At 37.7% G+C, this 19,515-nt stretch overlaps 1 protein-coding gene across 1 annotated transcript; it reads right to left on the minus strand.

Annotated features, from left to right (window-relative positions):
• Positions 1–330: 330 nt before the first annotated feature.
• Positions 331–17,913, minus strand: LOC110675643 (probable elongator complex protein 2). The gene is made up of 4 exons (XM_021841207.1): positions 17,665–17,913; positions 16,262–17,606; positions 534–1,317; positions 331–473 (listed from the first exon to the last, which is right to left on the minus strand). Exons 1-4 carry the CDS (start codon positions 17,785–17,787, stop codon positions 359–361), a joined length of 2,367 nt encoding a protein of 788 aa, XP_021696899.1. The 5' UTR covers positions 17,788–17,913; the 3' UTR covers positions 331–358.
• Positions 17,914–19,515: the final 1,602 nt, after the last annotated feature.

The following is a 19,515-nucleotide window of genomic DNA, read 5'->3' on the forward strand; positions in this document are numbered from 1 at the left end:
CGTTCAAGGCCTTCGTAGATTAGCCAACAACTGGTAAAAGTTGTTAACCCTCTCTTCCCTTTGTTCCATTGATTTTTGACGAACACGAAATGATTATATGTTTGTTAGATCAACTTATTGTTTGAATAATGGTGCTATTCATAAACAATCAATATGATATTGATAAACAACTATTGTGGTGTTCCACATCCAACGGAGGCGGTAACTCAAATAAAGATAAAGAATCATAGTAATTTTGATATAGAAATAATTGATCGAACTCGTGGGAAAGACAGGATTAATATGTACATGTTGACAAGGATTATCGGATAATAGTGAAAACATAATACATTAGTAACTTACATAGTCATAACTATTGCTAGAAGGAAAAATCATAAACCCTTACAAAATTATCTTCCCCACAACTTGCTAGCTGTATTACCTCACTTGACGGTTTGAACGCCAACCGTTTCACAGTGAGATGATGTCCACATCTGAAACATAATAAAAAAATCTTAATATTTGACCACCGATGGTTTCGAAATTGAACTCACGTTTCATCAATCGTTGCCAGTAGCTTCCAGTCTCCCTGCGCAACTCCATACAACTGTATCGCACCTCTTTCCAAACCAACGGCCACCAGATACCGAACATCTTCGATTTTCCTTCTCGCAAACGCCACGGCCGTTACGGATTCTCCCTTCAACTCCAGCACGCCGCATGCTCCATACTGCGTATCGTTTCGTTTCCACAGAACAACCTTCCCGTCACGTGATCCGGACACAAAGTGCACCGAATCGTGCGACCAATCACAGCACCAAATAATCCGAGCATGGACACTGGTGTGCTTATCCGTATGGGTCACCAGCTGGAAATCGCACCCATCTTCCTCTGATGGCTTCTTGTTCTCAAACACAGACAGCGTTCGGTCCCGGGAAACGGCCAGCAGAGATCTGTTGTCCGGGGAGAATGCCAGCTGCGTTACCGTCAGTTGGTGCGCTTCGAGCTTCTGAAGAATCTTCCAGTTCGTCGTGTTCCAGATGAGGATTCGAGCGTGCTCCAGGGATGTTGCCCTACTGGCCGAGGCAATGAAGCGACCGTCCCTGGTGGAAGCAAGAGCGTAGATTTCGTAGCCATGCCCGTACAGTTTCTGCATCTCAGGCCAGAGGGTGTTTTGCATGAGGGTTTCCTCGGCTGGAGGCGATTCCAGTTTGGTTGGAATGAAGTAGTGCTCGGGATACATATCCTTTACGTGCTTGGTAGCTGCTTCCGCTTCTACGCTGTAAACGGCTTTATTGGATAACCCAAGCGATGGCACAGATGCTCCTTTAGGTGTGGCTGAAACGGAAAACAGAAACTTAATATGGATGGAAATCGTTGGCGTAAATAGCCCCAGAGTTTACTCCAGAAAATCCACCCGGAATTCATATAACGATCCTTTAAGAAATTTCTCAAGAAAGCTCCATGTTCTTCCGGACATCATACGGTGATTCTTCCTTTGACTTACCAATTATCCTGAAGAATTCTGTTTAGAACACCTTAAAGAATTCAACCATTAATTTCTCCACAAATGCGAATAGGATTTATCGTTCAGCATTTTTTTTTTAATTTTAGAGTAGCCACTCTTACTATTACCTAGCTAGATACATCGTTATCATATACGACGTAGGGAATACTTAGGAACTCTTAGGAAAATGACTAGTAGATTCACTGAGTAGAAATAAGTGGCGACAATCGTATTTTAATATGGTTTTTACATTGCCATAATAAGAAATACCTCTTTTGTAACAGCGGTATAAATAATCTAATTCCAGCTTCATTTTCGCAAAATTTACAAGTAGAAAGTAGGCGTTGTGAAGCATTGCATTTGCCACCGAAAAGTAAATCTTGTAGGAGACTGTAATAGAAGCCTAAGGTAACTTTACTCTTCAATATTCACTATAAAAATGACTATGGAAAGTAAGACGCTGAAATTATCTAGAACTACTACTAAACAGCCTATTTTTGTTAAGACTTGACGACAATTGACATTTAAGACTCTAATCTTGCGTAAAAGACAGGAGTAATCAGAATAGCACTTGAATGACAAATTATTCAAAACCATTTCGACTAGACAGTATTAGTAATGACACTACTACACTACTATTTCAAACAAGGATAAGCCTAGAAATTAGATTCTTATACAGGAGGGGCTACCCCGTTTGGCATAAAGTCATTTGGCATACGGTCGTTTGGCATAAAGTCGTTTGGCATAAAGGTCATTTCGCATAATAGTCATTTGGCATAATGGACGTTTGGCATAAAACAAAGAAAAATCGAAGAATATTTAGAAAAAATTGCATGGATGGAAAAAGCGTTTAAGCAAATCATCATATTTCACACAATGACTATGACATAGAAATAATTAACAGATAAAATGCAGTAAATTAATATAACAGCTCAGAACTGTCCATATTCGCATGTCAGTCCCATGTTTGTTGTATTTTTTACTCACATGGCACAATTCTGTGTTTATGGATCAGCAGCATAAAAAGTCTATATTTAAAAGAAGGGAAAATCAATGATGAAAATGCTAGTAGTTCTAATGCCAACTACTATTTTATCGGTACACCTCGAAAGAACGCCTTATGTTTGAAGAAGGGAAAATCACCGATGAATAAGTTAGCAGTTATAATGCCAATTATTTTACTCGAAAGAACAGCCCATGCTTGAAAGAAGGGAAGATCAACTATGAATATGTTAGCAGTTGTTATGCCAACTACATTTTTATCAGTGCAACTAGAAAGAACAGCTTATGTCTAAAAGAAGGGAAAATCACTGGAGACAAAGAGTTTATCATCATAACTAATCAAAACACATTTATTCACATTTGGATATAAAAGTAATAACAAATTATCAAAAATACATCATATAATACGTTGTCCAGTATGCATCGATTCTACTTAGACTTCGATCCCAAATTTGCAGCGATAGCTTTCAAATAATCTTCGTTTGTCATGGACGTCAGATTGTTGACTATTTTACTTATTTTACCGTCGTTCAGTTCACTGTCGGTTTGTCTTTTCTTGCTACTATTTGCCGAGAGATATCCAAGTATTTGGCCTGATACGTATTTTTCTTCTAATCTGAACTCTTCAATCATTTTTAGCACTCCTGCATGATGTCCAACTATCGAGTTCCATTGGCTATGCCAACTCTCGATTTGGTTAGTCGTTCGCGGAATGTCTTTTTTAATGTTGTCATATACCGACCACAAACTTGGTGGGTACAGTGGGTCATTTCTGGTGACCCTACCTTGTTTTGTTGTTCTCCGTACTCTTCCATGAACATAGTTTTCCTCAAAATATGAGAAAAATTCTGTCAGGCGATACGGTGCCGATGCCTTCAACATATCGAATGCTTCTGGTATTTTTGATGGTGGCAAAAATGCTAGAGCCTGTGTTTGTTTGAAAAAATCAAATGATTTTACATCGTTGTTCATGTCTTTCGTCAACCCTAGATGTTGCACGTGCTTCCACAGATTTTGGCTCAAATGGAAAAAGCACGCATTATGTTTGGAGTCTTTAAACTCGGTTTTGCTAGCGTTTACAATGGCCTTCTCGAAATCCGATAAAATTACATCTGGTTTTAATTGTATTTCAAGATCATCACCAATATCGTTCAACGTCTGAAAGGCTTTTCGATAGAGTTCTTCACTTTTAGACGTCATCAGAACATAAACGAGTGGAAAAGTGTGTTGGTGACTCGGAGGGCTACTACCGTGAATTGTGAACAGCTGCCGAAACAAGTTCGACACGCTGCTGAAAGTTCCATCCATAACCCAATATTTGGACTTAGCCAAACGTTGTAGATTTTCGTTTGTACCAAACATCAGGATCCTCTCGTTACCTTCTGTTATGTCTGCGAGTAAAAATTTGTCTCCATCGATGGAAGTCTTCAAACCATCCGGAACATCAAATCCAACCAAGGAATCCGGTTCCTTCGGCGTAGTGCTCGTTTTTGATCGGACACGTTCCAGAAGTTTGCGTTGAGCATTTAAAGTGAATCTTTCCTGAACCTCCTTTGGAAAAGTGGTAGCTGCCAATCGAAGCAACTTGACATGCTTGCTTGCATCATCAGCTGCTCGCCGCTTGATAGCGTTGCGAAATTTGATCTCCGTTACATGAATGGGATCATTTTCATGATTATGATCAGACATCGAAACTATTTGATGTTGTTCGTTGCGCATTTTAGTGACTGCACGCGACGGGCATTTTTTCCCGGAGTGACGACCAGAATGGTTTCTCACCTTGCACTCCCAGTAGTGAGTACCGTCGACCTATAAATTGATCTTAATTAATTTTATTTCTAATGAGCACTCAATGTTGCAGAGTTTGTTAAGTTTTAGTTGAGTTGAAAAATCTACTTACAGGTTTTCTGTTCCGGTAGAACACAAATCCTTTGATGATAAGAAGGTCATTATTGCGATTAGTTTTCAATATTTCCGGTGGAGGTGGTGTTATCTCTTCATCTTCGAAACCGAGAAAATCTTCGTCATCTGACATCGTTCTGATTGAATAACTCTTTACACTTTCACTGATGATCACGTGGCACTCAACTGATACGTGTAATCTAACTTGATGAGGCTTTTATAGCTTTAGATAGCAACAGCAACATGATGAAAAGTGACAAAAGATATGTATTGTTAGGATCAGTGCATGTCTCGGCCACCCAGAAGAGAAGAAGAAGAAGAAGGATCAGTGCATATTCACAACAGCTGCTCAAGTGACCTTGAGATAATTTAGATATCGTGAACACAATGAACACAGAGAGATGAGACGAAACAATAGCTTTCAATTATTTCAAATTCAATGGTGAAACACCATTTCTCTGATCCTTTTCACCTAAACAAGAGAAAAAGACATCAAGGTCATTTAGGGTAATTCGACATATTGTTATACTATCGTAAAGACAGCAAATTATTAATTATTACTCGGAATGCATGGTTATATATCCACAGACAAATTAAGTCGTGCATGAAATCTTCAATAACAATAAGCATCTCTATTATGTGTATGCAACTCAAGAGCAAAGTCATCGTGTACTGTTTACGAACACTAATTCCAGTTTACATTTGTTTAACTCTGGATTGATGTGAGCAACGGAACACGTTACAGAACCTACATCCATCCTAAAGCTAAGTATGCTGTTTCGCTCAAGAAAAGTAAAGAAATTCCTTGACTGAAAAGGTCAAGAAATTTCCTACAGAGAGCCCCCTTTGAAGTGACATTTCTTCTCAACTGCGTACTACGATCAGAAAAAAGTGATTTTCTTGACCATTTCTTGGGAGAAATTTTCCACGCATCGAGATAGGCGATTCCTCTTCTTGTCAGTAGCAAACCAGCCTTAAAGCCTGATTTGCTGCTGAACAGGAATCGCCAAAGAAATTTCTCGCCGAATCCTTGCAGAAATTTTCTACGGCGACTCCCGTTTGAACTGACATTTCTTTTCAACTGCGTACTGCGATCCGAAAAATGAGCTTTCTTGATCGTTTCCTTGCAGGAATTTCCCATGCATCAATATAGGCCTAGAAATTACTTGTCGGCAGCGAATCAGGCTTAAAGTTCTAATAACGGAAAAAAATATCCAGACACAATTTGTATATCATATCAATTTTCCAATTATAAACATGTCCTAATATTACGACTTAATGATAACAAATATGTTTCTACTCAATATTTAATGATTATGCCAAATGTCCATTATGCCAAATGACCTTTATGCGAAATGACCATTATGCCAAATTATTTTATGCCAAACGACTTTATGCCAAATGACTTTATGCCAAATGACGTTCCCCCTCTTTCTGGCATTACGTCTCTACTGGGACAGAGCCTGCTCCTCAGCTCAGTGTTCTTATGAGCACTTCCACAGTTATTAACTGAGAGCTTTCTGTGCAAATGACCATTTTTGCATGCGTCTATCATGTGGCAGATACGAAAATACTCTATGCCCTGGGAAGTCTAGAAAATTTCCAACCCGAAAAGATCCTCGACCGGTGGGATTCGAACCCACGACCCTCAGCTTGGTCTTGCTGAATAGCTGCGCGTTTACCGCTACGGCTATCTGGGCCCCACGATTTTCTCTTATGTTTTTTTTTTCTTTATTTAAACCAGGAATTTATCTAATAAGAAATTTGTGTAGTATTGATCGTAGGAACTATTTGAATGATTGCTGATTCTTCTTCTTCTTCTTCTTTTCTGGCGTTACGTCCCCACTGGGACAGAGCCTGCTTCTCAGCTTAGTGTTCTTATGAGCACTTCCACAGTTATTAACTGAGAGCTTTCTATGCCAATGACCATTTTTGCATGCGTATATCGTGTGGCAGGTACGAAGATACTCTATGCCCTGGGAAGTCGAGAAAATTTCCAACCCGAAAAGATCCTCGACCGGTGGGATTCGAACCCACGACCCTCAGCTTGGTCTTGCTGAATAGCTGCGCGTTGATTGCTGATATAAAATTGAATAATCTACAGAGATTTTACTTGAGAAATTAATTTTAAAATGTTAAAAAAGGTAAATGGCAGGAGTTCTTGGATGAAATGCTGTAGGCATTCATAGAGAAATTTCAGGAGAAACTTTAAGGGGAATCTCAGGTAGATTTAATTGATGACTCTGGAGGGAATTATTATTGAAATTCTTGGGAGAAAACAGGGATCAAATTTTGAAGGAATTCATAAGAAAATGGATGCACAAATAATTGAAAAAGTTGACATACGAACTGATATTCTTCAAAATAAATTTCTACTATGAAAACTCTGAAAAACCTTTTTTCTTTTGAGATATTTGTAGGAATCTTTGAAAGATCAGCTAGGTATACGTAGTAACTATTGGAGAGTAGTTGGTTGGCTTTCCTGGAGCAAATTCTGGAGAGAGAAATATGTCATCCCATTGAAATTTTTTTGGATGAATTTCTGAACGAGTTTCTGAAAGAATTGAGGAGAATCTCTAGAGGAATTTATGAAAGGATGGTAGGAGAAGTCCGGGAATAAGATATCTCAGAATGAATCAGAAATATTCCTGAAGAATTTGAGAATAAATCCATGAAGAACCTATCGAATAATAGAGTGAAGACGTCCTTCGGCAGGGAAGTAGAAATCTCGCTAATAGACAAAAAAAAAAACAAACAAAATAGAAACTTAAGCTAAATTTGTGATAGAATATTTGTAAAATTAGGTGGTAGGTCATTTGGCATAAAGTCGTTTGGCATAAAGGTCATTTGGCATAAAGTCGTTTGGCATAATAGTCGTTTGGCATAATGAGTCTGAAAACAAGAATTTCTTAAGATGACATTCGTTTCTACATAATTGAATCTTTCCGATGGCATCAGGCTTGTTTTGGAGTCAATTGAAACAAAATAACACACTATTCAACAATCATATGATCTTGAATAAACTAAAGCATATTAGGAAAGTTATTGCTAATAGTTTTTTATTATTTATTCAGAAATTACCCTTCTTTCAAATATTAATGCTTCTTATGAGTTTCGCTATTGGAATATTTTTTTTTTTGCACTGAAGTTTCGATATATTTAGCACAAATTTACCCTTCTTTCAAACATTCTATGATTTTTCTTCGAAACATGATGTAACCATAATTATAGGTATAAAGAGTGTTGGTTTAAAATTTAAATAAATTTCACCTTCTTTTATACATAGGCAGTTCTGTAGATATTTTTTGTTTCCAATTGACAGAAGGGCGGCAATCGATAACATTGATCTGCTATAGTTATTGACGAAAAGAGAAATCGACTACTGCAGTTACTTCGGAGGGTTGTGCTACTTTTCTCCGAATGTCGTTTCCCTGAACGCCAGTTCCCCGAATGCCAGTTCCATGAATATCCCGTTTCCTCGATTAGCCCACGCCCCGAAAAGTTTTTGCAACTCTTAATTGTCGTAACTTTATACATTTCAAGGTGGTGAACGAACTAACCATCTAATATACACCCTTATTTATTTTATTGGCGGTTCTTTCGAGTTTTACCGTCCCCAGCATTTTTGCTAACATGTGCATAGCCAATAAAAACAGAATACCTCCTTCTTTTGATTGCTTATCGTTCTTTTCTGTTCACTATCCAACCACTGAAGACTATTACAGCTTCTATTCAAATTGTACCACTTTTCGGGGAAAGCGGTCATTCGGGGAACCGATGATTCTGAACGCAATTTTTGATGTCTTTTCGTTGTATTATTCCGCGATTATTTTTGGCGTCTTCTTTTATATTTAATCATAAATGTTGCCTTCTTTTAAAAATAGGCTGTTCTTTATATTTATACTGTTTTAAAATTTTAATATTTGGTAAAGCTAAATGGTAACCTTTTTTATATTTTGCTGTATTATCAATTCTTGCAAGACATGCTGTAAGAATGATAATTACTTTAGAACCTGCCAATAATCAACATATTTTTATTCTTGCGAATACATGATCTCTTTTCCCTTCTTTCGACGATAGACGGTGTTTTTGGCGTACAATTCCAAAATTAAAATTAATATTGAATCGTTCAAAAAATTTGCCACACATATTTTTTAAATGTGTTGTTCATTTGAGTTATGCTGTGGGAATTTTTTTTTGCGTTAGTGTCTCAAACATTTTAAACGAAAAATTATCTGCTCTCGTATATAGGCCATTTTTGCATTATGCTGTAATAATAAGTCTTTGGCTTAGAGCTTTAAATATTTTGCAAATAAATTTTCCCTTCTTTTATCAAGTAATTTTCATCAAGTGTTCACGTCCAAACTTGGACAAAGCTTGAGCGAAATATTCTATGAGCGAAATATTCTACTGCGAACTTCCTTTGCCAATTTAATATTTTCAAATATGTACACAGAAAAAAAAACAAATTTTCAATGAGATGTAAACTGAAGTCAACTGTAAAAATAAATCAAATTCGTGTGTTGTTACAGCGTCATGTAAACTTAAATGAATGTACATTTAATTTTCAACTAAAAATGGTTGAATATTACATGACCGTGTAAATTTAAAGTGATTTCGATTGAAAATTAATAGATTGGTCGTTGAAATTTAGGTTTATTTTGATGTTCCAAATATGTGCGTGAAAATAAACTTAAATTTACAACATTTTTTTAGCCGTGTAGATCGCAACAAGCTCAAAGATATTCTATGTTCTGAGATGTAGAAAAAAAAATCATTCCGAAAAGATCTTCCACCAGACCCGTTACGAGTTTTATTTAGTTATGCTCTCTAATGTCACAACAATTTTTGACATACATAGCTTGGAAAATCTCTGAACAAACACCACGCTTATTGCAAACCTATCAATTTTTTTTGCAATGAGCTCGGTAGTGTTGATCTCGGTTAAAGCTTTAAAAATGCCAATAATCATTCTTAGTCAATCATTATGGCAAACGACTTTATGCCAAACGGCTTTATGCCGAACGACCTTATGCCAAACGACTTTATGCCAAACGGGGTACAATCGTAAAATTAAACCCTTTCTTCTACATAAACAGTAACTCTAGAAAATAATAGAAAATAATTGAACTCGAGACAATTTAAATTAGGTAAATGTTGAAATTGCGCATAAGTAATTAGAAAAACGTACTAAAAACATTAGCATTTTAATTGAACATTTCAATAAATGAATTATTGAAAATAATCAAATCACTGAGAGTCTGAAAGACGCGTCGTAACCTCACGTTTTATCTGTTCAACGACCCTTAAAATGACTAATTTTGCATTTTTTCATTATTATGAGGCCTTAAACTTGATTAGCTAGCATTTGCCTCAATGTTTCGCATACGTAGATTAAAAGCAAACATTAAACAATTGAAATCGTCATATTTAAGAAATCTCTATTCATTAGATGCCTTTTTATTACTGAAACTCAAGCACAGGTGGACGTAAAGGACTCGCTTGATATCACTATTTATTTTTTATTGTTGTTAAATATGTTCAAGCATTAATTATAGAAAGTTTTTTTTTGTATAGATATAGTTGACCAAAGTCGTGGAGTATCAAGTGTAAATAATTGGAAAAAATATTTAGCTTATTTGTTAGAAATTCTAATGTAATCTAATTAAATGATTTCTAGCTAAAGTAGTACCGTAATCCTGGGTAACATTGATCAGCGGGGAAACATCCCAAATAGCAATTCCACAGTAATTTGGCATTCGTGTGGATTTATTAATGTTTTATGACAGTTACGTAAATGCTATGATAGCTAGAGGCGACATTTAACGTTGCTAGAAGATGATATTTTGTAAGTCAGCTTTTAGTTTTTCAAAACCTTTTAGAGACAAGCCATAAAGTTAAAATTTTGTGGCTATTAAACCAGCTCTACTGCAGCATATAATACCTCATTTAAACTGCTAGTGGTGGCTGAATGACACTTATTTGTGACGGCTATCATAAAAGATTTATATAATACACCTTGTTGTCATAAAAGCTGCTTTTAATCTGATTGACATGCACTTGAATCTTGATAACTTACCTTATTTATGCCTCTGAAACCAGTATTTGGGCTCTTCAGTTGCATTGCGAATGCATTGCGATGCATTGTAAGCACTTATTCCTGATGGAAAACTACAAATTAATGTCCTTTTTCATTGTTTTTACGAATATTTTTCATAATAACATACCCAAACTGCAAAGTTTGTTGAACGCTGCTTAGTTACCATAAAAAGCGAAAAAAAGCTTAATCATCTTCAATCAGCATTTTTACGGCAATTTCACATCCACAAATGCCGAAGCATAACAGTGTGCCCTTATTTGTGTAAATATGATGACAAAATAGCATTTGTCGATGGCAATCTATCAATTGTGGTTCCGCCATATTAATTTCACTCCGGTTGCCACAATTTATTTTTTTTTTAATAATATTATCTCCATGAATTCACTCATAAGGTGCTACGGTGTGATGATTAAACTGGCTGAATATAATGTAAAGCACAATTACTGCCCAATCAAACCAAGAAATGTTGAATTCTTCACCTGGCGATTTATTTTAGCAATTATTAAATAACTAGTGGTCCCGGCAAACTTCGTCTTGCCATCAAGTAGGCTGTTGAAAAACGCTTTTGATCGTCCCATATAAAATGACAGTTTCGTTCGCACTCGTTTTTTCAACTTTCCCGGTGAATATCCTGGGATACTATTGAACGTATTTAGTGTCTGCGTACCTACTGATGTGGAACATAGAATATAGAATGTGGTTTATTTATTAAATTATACAGTCTTTGGTGCATCCGTGACTATTCCTGACTGTCTTATTTCGAACTCTTGTGCTCCAAATTTTACGTTGATGCGTTCATTGAGAATGAACCGTTTATGAACGTTTTATGAACCAGTAAAAGACCCTTCTATACATTCCTGCATCCCGCCATGGACAATTTTCCGGTTAGTCCCAAAAGGACATACTATGTTTAAGTTATACCATGTCGGTTATACATTGCGTAGTACATAACCAACATAGACGTAGAAAAATGTTCGAACATCAAAGATCATTTTGCTCTTGCATACTTTAGACATCTCATTCTGAGAAACTTTGGCCACAACAGCCCATGTTCTCAAGCGTAGTTATATAGAGAAAAAGCTAACTATGTAAAGAAAATCAGTGCGAATCGACGAGGTCGTTTGTCTAGAATTACAAATACATTAGGGAACACTGTTCATAGGATCATTGACTAGATATCCTTTTTTACAAAAAGTTTACGTGTTTTCTGTACTGTTTTAAGGAACCAAAACTCGACCGAAGCTATCTAGACTTTGTTCCGAATAGTTCAGTCAAAAATGGAGTACAAAATATTATATGTCTTAATTGAAGCTTCAAGTCCTTTTAAATAGCAGCAGTATTTTTTCCTTTAGTAAAGTGAAAGGTCTCTCGGTGTCGGGTGCCTAAAATTATATAAAAGGAATGAAGTTACTGCAAATCGGTTATTTATTTTTAATTTGGGTTATCCGAAACACAGAAAGTTGAACTCCAAAACAAATACGTACAGTGAAAATTATTGACAGCTCGATCAACAATTTAAAAAGATTGCCTACTAAGAACATGCTATAAAATGTGTAAGCAGGATATTTCAAAATCTAATCACCCTTCGCAGTTTTATAGCCAGCGTAAAAAGCTGGATACACACAAACACGTCGGAAACCTTGACGAACAACACTGAGAAAGAACCATTCAAATCCGTTCACCCGTTCGTAAGCCATTTCGTGACATACAAACACCATTCCATTTTTATTTATATAGATAGACTAGAAATAAGCCACTTTCAGAGGGGGCACAGGCACATTTTCATCTTTCTTATCACATTTCACAGTAAATCTCACTCAGCACTAAAGATTTGAGCACTAAATCCAAATAAATCACTTCAAATCAAAAGCACTACGAAAAAAATAATCACAGACTTGTGACGTTGGAATGAATTCGGCAAGATCGACGTTATGATAAAATCGTTTTTAAGATGAAGCGACATTCATTTAGAACAGGCGGCTTCAAAAAAGCTACCATTAATGCTCTTTTGCTTTATTTGAGTGACATAAATATACACTTCATAGCCTCTTTTAGAGTGGGCCAACTAGTCACGTTCTAGCCTACAAAAGGTTTTGGGGTATGCGATGAAGGCAAAAGTTCCTTGACCGTGGTTTTATGTGCGTTTATTCATAGCACCCTGGAAGTAATTCGTACAACTAAAATTGTTACTTGGGATTCATCGGTATGACTAATCTCGTAAAAAGTTCAAAACATCATTTATGAATGGAATATTTTCAAAGCATGAATAGTGTTTTCTCTTATGCTGGACTAAACCGGTGCTTTTACCCTATTTTCATTACTACATGAAAATAAGAAAGAGAGACACTATTTATCTTTCTTATATTCATGAACAAGTTAATGAAAATAGAGTAAAAACACCGGTTTTGGCCAGCCTAAGAGAAAATTTATCTAAAAATTATATGGAAAGCCGTATTTATAGCACAAATATGTTAAATGCAAGCTGTTGTGGAGGTTTTATCACAGACAAACAGACGTAACACATAGAACAAATCTCGATCAAAATCATAGTCACGAGGACATGTACGCCCAATGCTAAAATTAATGTGTTTGGCCGACGGGCCAACAGATGGCGGTAGTGTGTAAACGTCAAACGCGAACAAAAATGATGCGAGCGCTGCGGGTGGCGGATTGGCCATCTACCATATTTTTGAATCGACCGTTAAAAAGGTGGTCGATGGACAATGATAAGAGTGTGACGTCTGTTTGTCTGTGGTTTTATGTTTTTGGTGAAACTGGCAACATTGATGGAGCTATATACGAATTCTATTGTAATTTTGCGATGTTAGGTTGATAGTAGGAGTAGTAGTTCTTCGGAATGTAAGAAAATACTAAAATCATTAAAGCTGATCAAACAGAATCTGCTGTCAATGACTATTCAGACATTCTGGAGCTGATACTACCGAAAACAAGCTTTTAATACATACTATGTATGAAAACTATCGGAACTGAGCTGAAACCATTCTTCCGCCTTGGGCCAGAATTTCGGCCAGAGATTAAGCTTCGGCTCCTAAATTGGCCAATCATATTAATTTCTTTTGAGAATGGCCAAATTAGGAGCAGGCTTGGGAATCACAATTCACCACAGTTCATTGCCTCTGCCAGTCAACCAATACACAATTTAGAGTTTAAAGGTATTTTCTCGCCTTACTAGTGATTTTAGTGTTTTATTTTTTGCAAAAAGTGAAGTCTTAAAGTTCAATTAGTAGTTTCAAAACACAAAGCAACAGCAGCACCAATACCATCAGGCGTTGCGCTGCCAACGGTTCACACACTGCTTGAATGATTTTGTCTCTCCACTATGATCGTTTTCGGGCAGCCATCCTGAGATGAATGATTGGAAAAAATGTTAAATAATTCAATCGCTAATATTTCGCTTGCGTTTTCAATTAATTGAAATCTACTAGTACTAACATCAAGAGCACAATCATTCTGTTGCGATACAAATAACAAGTTCAATCTTACACCGCCTTTACCGAGCAAAAAGTCAAAACCCTGAAAACCGGAAAAATTGTGTTACCACTGTGTCTTTTCGCATTCGGATTTGAATAAATAAACGTTGGAAAGAAGAAGATTACAGTTTTTAAGAGCCGTGACATTTTTTTGTTTTCAACGGTCATGGTTTGCTTTGGATTTTGATGGTCGTGTAGAAACATGTGAATGTAGAGGTGGTAAGAGTTTGCTACAGTATATTTCCCATCTCTGATTAGGAGTACGCTGGCTAGATTAGATGTATATGAATAAAAATTATAAGGAAAATCAATCATTTGTTTTATGTTTTGAATCAATTCTGAAGAATAAATGATTGTAGCTTTGTCATGTGAATGTGATCTACTGGACACAAATGGTTTCATGCTGATTGGTTACGTAAAACGGTGTATAATTTACTATGGCTACAACTGGCGTATGGACAAAATTTTGCGTTAAGTTCATGCGTAAATTTGTCAACTTTTCGAAACAATGATTTTTATCATTAGGGATGACTGCACCGAAGATTCATGTCATTTCGGTTTTGCAAACGGTATGAGCAAGGAAAATGCGATTGTTCCTAAAAATGACATCGCCGAAAACGATTCCGTTTCTAAAACTAGAATAAGTTTTTCCAATTAGGTAAAATGAACGAATGACTATTAAGAATGTACAATTTTCTTAGGAAATTGACTACCTTTAGGCGAGTTAGTGTTTGTTTAATTTTGAAATAACTCAAAAAGCGAATGACTTGTTAGTGTTTGGTCTTAATATTCGGCTTCAGGGGCCATGATTCAAGCAAGAAACTACATTTACAATATTACTGAACGTTGTTTACATGGGTCAATAGGCTGATGCAAATTTTGACTTTTTGGCTCCCCTATGCTTAAGCGGTGTCAATTATGATGAAAATCAGTCTCCCAAAACTTGAAATCTTTCCAACTACAACTTTGCCGAAGGCCACATTTCGATAGGACGTAAGAACAATTTGTTATTATTGATAACAAAGTCTAAATCATGCTGAGAAGATCATTCAATTCCTTTCAGAGCAACACTGCTTTTGCTGTAGAACATAGTATCCTGGATTACTTTGATCTATTCTTCCCGCCAGGAGCACCATTGTTGCCTGCCGAATAGTTGGTGAAGCATGCTGCATGCAAACCCACTTTATGATGATGAATAACAATTTATCCGTCCAGTTAAAATGTGGTGTTTGGCAAAGTTGAAGCTGAAAGGATTTCGCATGAGAAGAGTCTGTTCACTTTTCCATAAAATATTATGACGAATAGATAGAGGGCTTAACACAAAAGGTGGGCGTTTTCCATAGTAATCTCCATATAAACTTCAAATGGCGTGTGCACATTCAAATTTCTTCGGAATCATTTCAAACTTTTGAAGGATGCTAATCGTTTAAGCGTAGGGGAGCAAAAAATTTAAAATTTGCGATCAACATTACCCCATATCAGCTAAATCATAATGTCACTCAAAACTAAATAAATAAATAACATGCTAAAATCTAAAGGCAAAATACAGTATATAATCCCGAGTGATGGATGCCAGTGCTTGTTTTAAAAATATAAAACGTGCAAGAAATATCCCAAAAAAACTAATCAATGTTACCCCGGATTACGTTACTTGCTTTTGAAGTCCTGGACGATTTTCTGACAAACCCTTCTTGTTTTTTGTTTGTTATTCCTAACCGTCTCTGGCTTAACTTTCGAAAGAACTTTGATGAGATTATTTCAGATGGCAGGTTAAGATTCCTTCTATAGCCGCGGATTGTTGTAGAAAGTTCACTAGTGAGTTATCCAGAAAGACTGTCAGATTTTAATTACTTTCAGCCAAAATTTTGTTCAAATAATTCGGCCAGAAAATTCAGCCCAGTCGTTTCTTAAGCTTTGCTAAAATCTTCTTTAAATTTTTCCTAGATTTTTTTTACATTTTTCATTGAAAGCGTCTATGAAAAATCACTAGGAATCCTTATCTTTCTACACACTTTGAATTTCAAATAACACTATGTTTGTCTTTATAATAACAATTATCTATCTCTTGCCGTTTGTATTTGAGAAGCTCACCGTGCCTTAAATTTCAGTATCATCAGATCACGAAAATAGTGACTTTAGTGACCATTTTTCTGAACTAAGTGACTTTTCGGTGAAAACAGTGACTTTCTAGAACCAGGTGGAAAAAAATGATCGTCATTAAAAAGTGATTTGCTACCAGCCCTGCTATGAAAGAAATGAATAGAATACTTCAATACTCACTCTTCAGAATTTCCTCCCCTTCGGGATCCTCATCGACTTCACACAGCTGCCGAAGATTTTCAACGAAATTGGCCGGCGCTTGGAATATCCGTACAATCTTTTCTTCCGCTCCGCTGGCAAACCGATATCTCGACAACATACACAAGCACTGCATATCGTAGCCGTGGACTTGCGGTCTGGCGATTTCATGCCACGTGATAGATTCGTCATTGTCGCCCTCTCTTATGGCAGACCGAGGCCATGCAGCGTGTATTCTGGTGGTCTGGTCGGCTGAAACCGTTACTACAAATCGTCCTGCGGGATCCCACGCCAAGTCCCGAACGGCTTCGAAGTGCCCTCCAATGGTCGTTCCCGGCTTCCAAACAGCACAGCTATTCGGATCTTGATGCCACAGATGGAGGCTACCCTGGAAACCATGACCGATGAAGGATTTGCCGTCAGGTGCGAACTTTCCTCCGTAGAATCCAAGGGATGCTCCGCCGACTTCACCCACGCGAACACTTTCGAACCAAATTCCGGACTCGGATGGCGTCCAAATCGTTAGAGTTTTATCGATCGAGCTGGACAGTAGGTGCAGTTTATCTCCTTGCCTATTGAAGTGCACTCCGTAAACCCAACCTTCGTGGCCTTGTAGCACCGATTCCAACGCCAGGGCGTAATGGAACTCCTTCCCATCGACCGAAACGCTGAAAACCCTCTCTTCCAGAACAATGTCCTCATCGATAGAGAATTCCTCAAACGATCGTTGCGCCCTCATTCGCTCTCGCTGCGAAATCCTCCACAGCCGAATAAAGCTATCCTGGGACGCACTGGCCAGCAATACGTCCTCACCTTCCCGTACACAGTCCAAACCACGGACCCAATCAGTGTGACCCTTCAAACGTTCCACCAGAATGTATTCCTCCCCAACCCTAGCATACAGATCAATCAGATCATTGTCCATTGCGCAAGCCAACATCACGCTTCCACTTCCGGGCAGTTGGAAGAACTTCAACGCGAAGCAATAGCCCGTCTTCAGATTTATCGTCTGGAAGCAAGCAAATTCCTCTCCATTCCGCTTCCACAACTTAACGGTACTATCCGCCGATCCAGTAGCTACCAACAAGTTGTCGTCTTTTAAGTAGAATGCTTCCACCTGAGTGACACCCTTCGTGTGTCCTTCCAGGATACATCGCCGAGGATTGACCGAATCCTGAGTGTTCCACAGAATACAGCTGGAATCATCCGATCCGGATATCAGATCAATCGCACCCGACACAATTGGCACATCGTGAAGCTTCTTCACCGTGTTGATTCGAGCCTTGTGACCGGTCAGTGTGCGAACGATTTTGGCCGAACCATGGAACTGGAAACAAGGAGTAGAGATAGGTAATCGAACGGATAGAATATGAGATGAGACTCACCTTCGGATCGAACACGGCAATCGAGTGGCAGGCGGCATAGTAAATCAACCCATCTGGGCCCCAATCCAGCGACTCCGTGGTGCGATTGCAGGCCACTGATGTGTAGCGGTTCGTGATTTTCATTTGGGTAGCGAAAATTGATCCGAACCGGCTAAAATTATTTTTTTATCGGATAAAAATTTGGAACTACACGCAAAGTGTACTGCAAGACGAAAAGCGCAGCCAAAACGTGTGCGGGAGATGTTTGTTGTTGTTTGCCTGCTGTCAAAGTCGAAAGTGGTTCGAAAAATTAGTTTAGAATTTCTACACTGCAAAAAAATTCGAACTAAAATTCAACACGAACAATAATTTTCGGTTACTTTTTCAAATCGACGTAAGTAACTTTCATACGGTTTTGAGAAAATTAATTCAGAAGTGATTCTACTTGTCTTCTGAAACTGTTTTAAAATGAATAACCTTTTTAACATTTTTTCGACGTGTACATTGCTTAAATTTTGCATACAATGAGCTCGCTTTGAAAAACTAGGGAGTTCCTCTTATTTCCTACAAAACAAATATGACAAAATGATAAGCCGTTTTATTCAGTTACTTGGACGAATAAAGTGCAGAACGCCCTCGGATCCGCTTAGTTTGAAACTGCACCCGATTATGTTCGTTCCGTTCAATCGCCGGAAGCAGTGTGATTCGCTGATCAGGGTGTACTTGTTGTCCTTGATTTGTTGAGAATGGTTATATAGAAAAGGAGTTTGAGTCATTCCAGTTTCTCTGCAGGAGGATAATCCGAAAGACTCACCATTGTATGATCTTAACATTTCCAGCAGTACAACAAACGCACTGTAGATGGACCTCGAAGCTCGCATTTCCACGATCACGGCTACCCACTACACTTCGGAAACTATTTTGCAAATCCACTATCATCCATTGGATCCTTAGCGCGATGCTTGGCATCCAAATCTACGATCATTATCCGCTCGATTTCTTAGCCACTGGACCGCAAAATTATATTATTATGTATCCGGTAGAAATCAAGACCAACATTTATTTATTATTATTGTTTTCTCGGGCCCCGTGCGTCGCAGCTAATATGTGAATAGTGCGCTGTGTTCATAAACATCGTAAGAATGCAGCGCCACACATGCCATTATGACAGTTATGTCGGGAACGAGTCACACGTCGCGTGTCCCACACGCGCGTTCCGATTTGGTGGGCGCGCGACAATAATGTATTATTGAAGGCAAAGGCACATTTTTACTTAAAACTTACCAAAAATCTAAATAGCGACCTCCGTCAATCAAAAACTTTAGATTTTATGCTGTTCAGTCGAATTCGATCAATCGGTGATTTTGAAAATAAACAAAGGGTCTGTTCACAAAAGTCATAACGCTGAGAAGGGTGGGTGGGTGTTCTCGAAATGTTACAGCTCATACAAAATTCGCAGAATATTCATACAAAAAGCGTTATGAGGGGTGAGTGGGTGTCTAAAATTGCCATTTTCGGCGTTATTAAATTTGTGAATGAACCCAAAAACAATCTGCCATGGATGAAACAGAGTTGCTAGTTATAACAGTGCAACCAGACAAGTATGACATATCGATAAGGTCGCTCACTTCGGCATAGTCGGCACAAATCGGCACAATTTTAGATGAGCCGAGTTTCCCACCCCCTGCTAACAGCTAATTTTTAGACTAAACGCATTTTGTAAGATCTTACACACTTAGAACAAATCACCGACGTCGGTAATTTATTTACCGAAATCTCAACAGCTGAACGATCGGTAATCATCTCGGTAAATGGACCTTTACGGACCTTTGCTTTACGGATGATAGTTGTCAAAATGGATCATTGAATGTA

The sequence above is a fragment of the Aedes aegypti genome, chromosome 2 (genome assembly GCF_002204515.2).
Source record: "Aedes aegypti strain LVP_AGWG chromosome 2, AaegL5.0 Primary Assembly, whole genome shotgun sequence".
Classification (NCBI taxonomy): domain Eukaryota; kingdom Metazoa; phylum Arthropoda; class Insecta; order Diptera; family Culicidae; genus Aedes; species Aedes aegypti.

Bases quoted from the DNA above. Each gene is read 5' to 3' on its own strand.
- LOC110675643 (XM_021841207.1), bottom strand. From the start codon at position 17,787: ATGAAAATCACGAACCGCTACACATCAGTGGCCTGCAATCGCACCACG. The intron at 1,318-16,261 runs GTGAGTATTGAA...TTTCCGTTTCAG, and splicing joins AGGGGAGGAAATTCTGAAGA to CCACACCTAAAGGAGCATCT. The intron at 474-533 runs GTGAGTTCAATT...ATTATGTTTCAG, and splicing joins CTGGCAACGATTGATGAAAC to ATGTGGACATCATCTCACTG.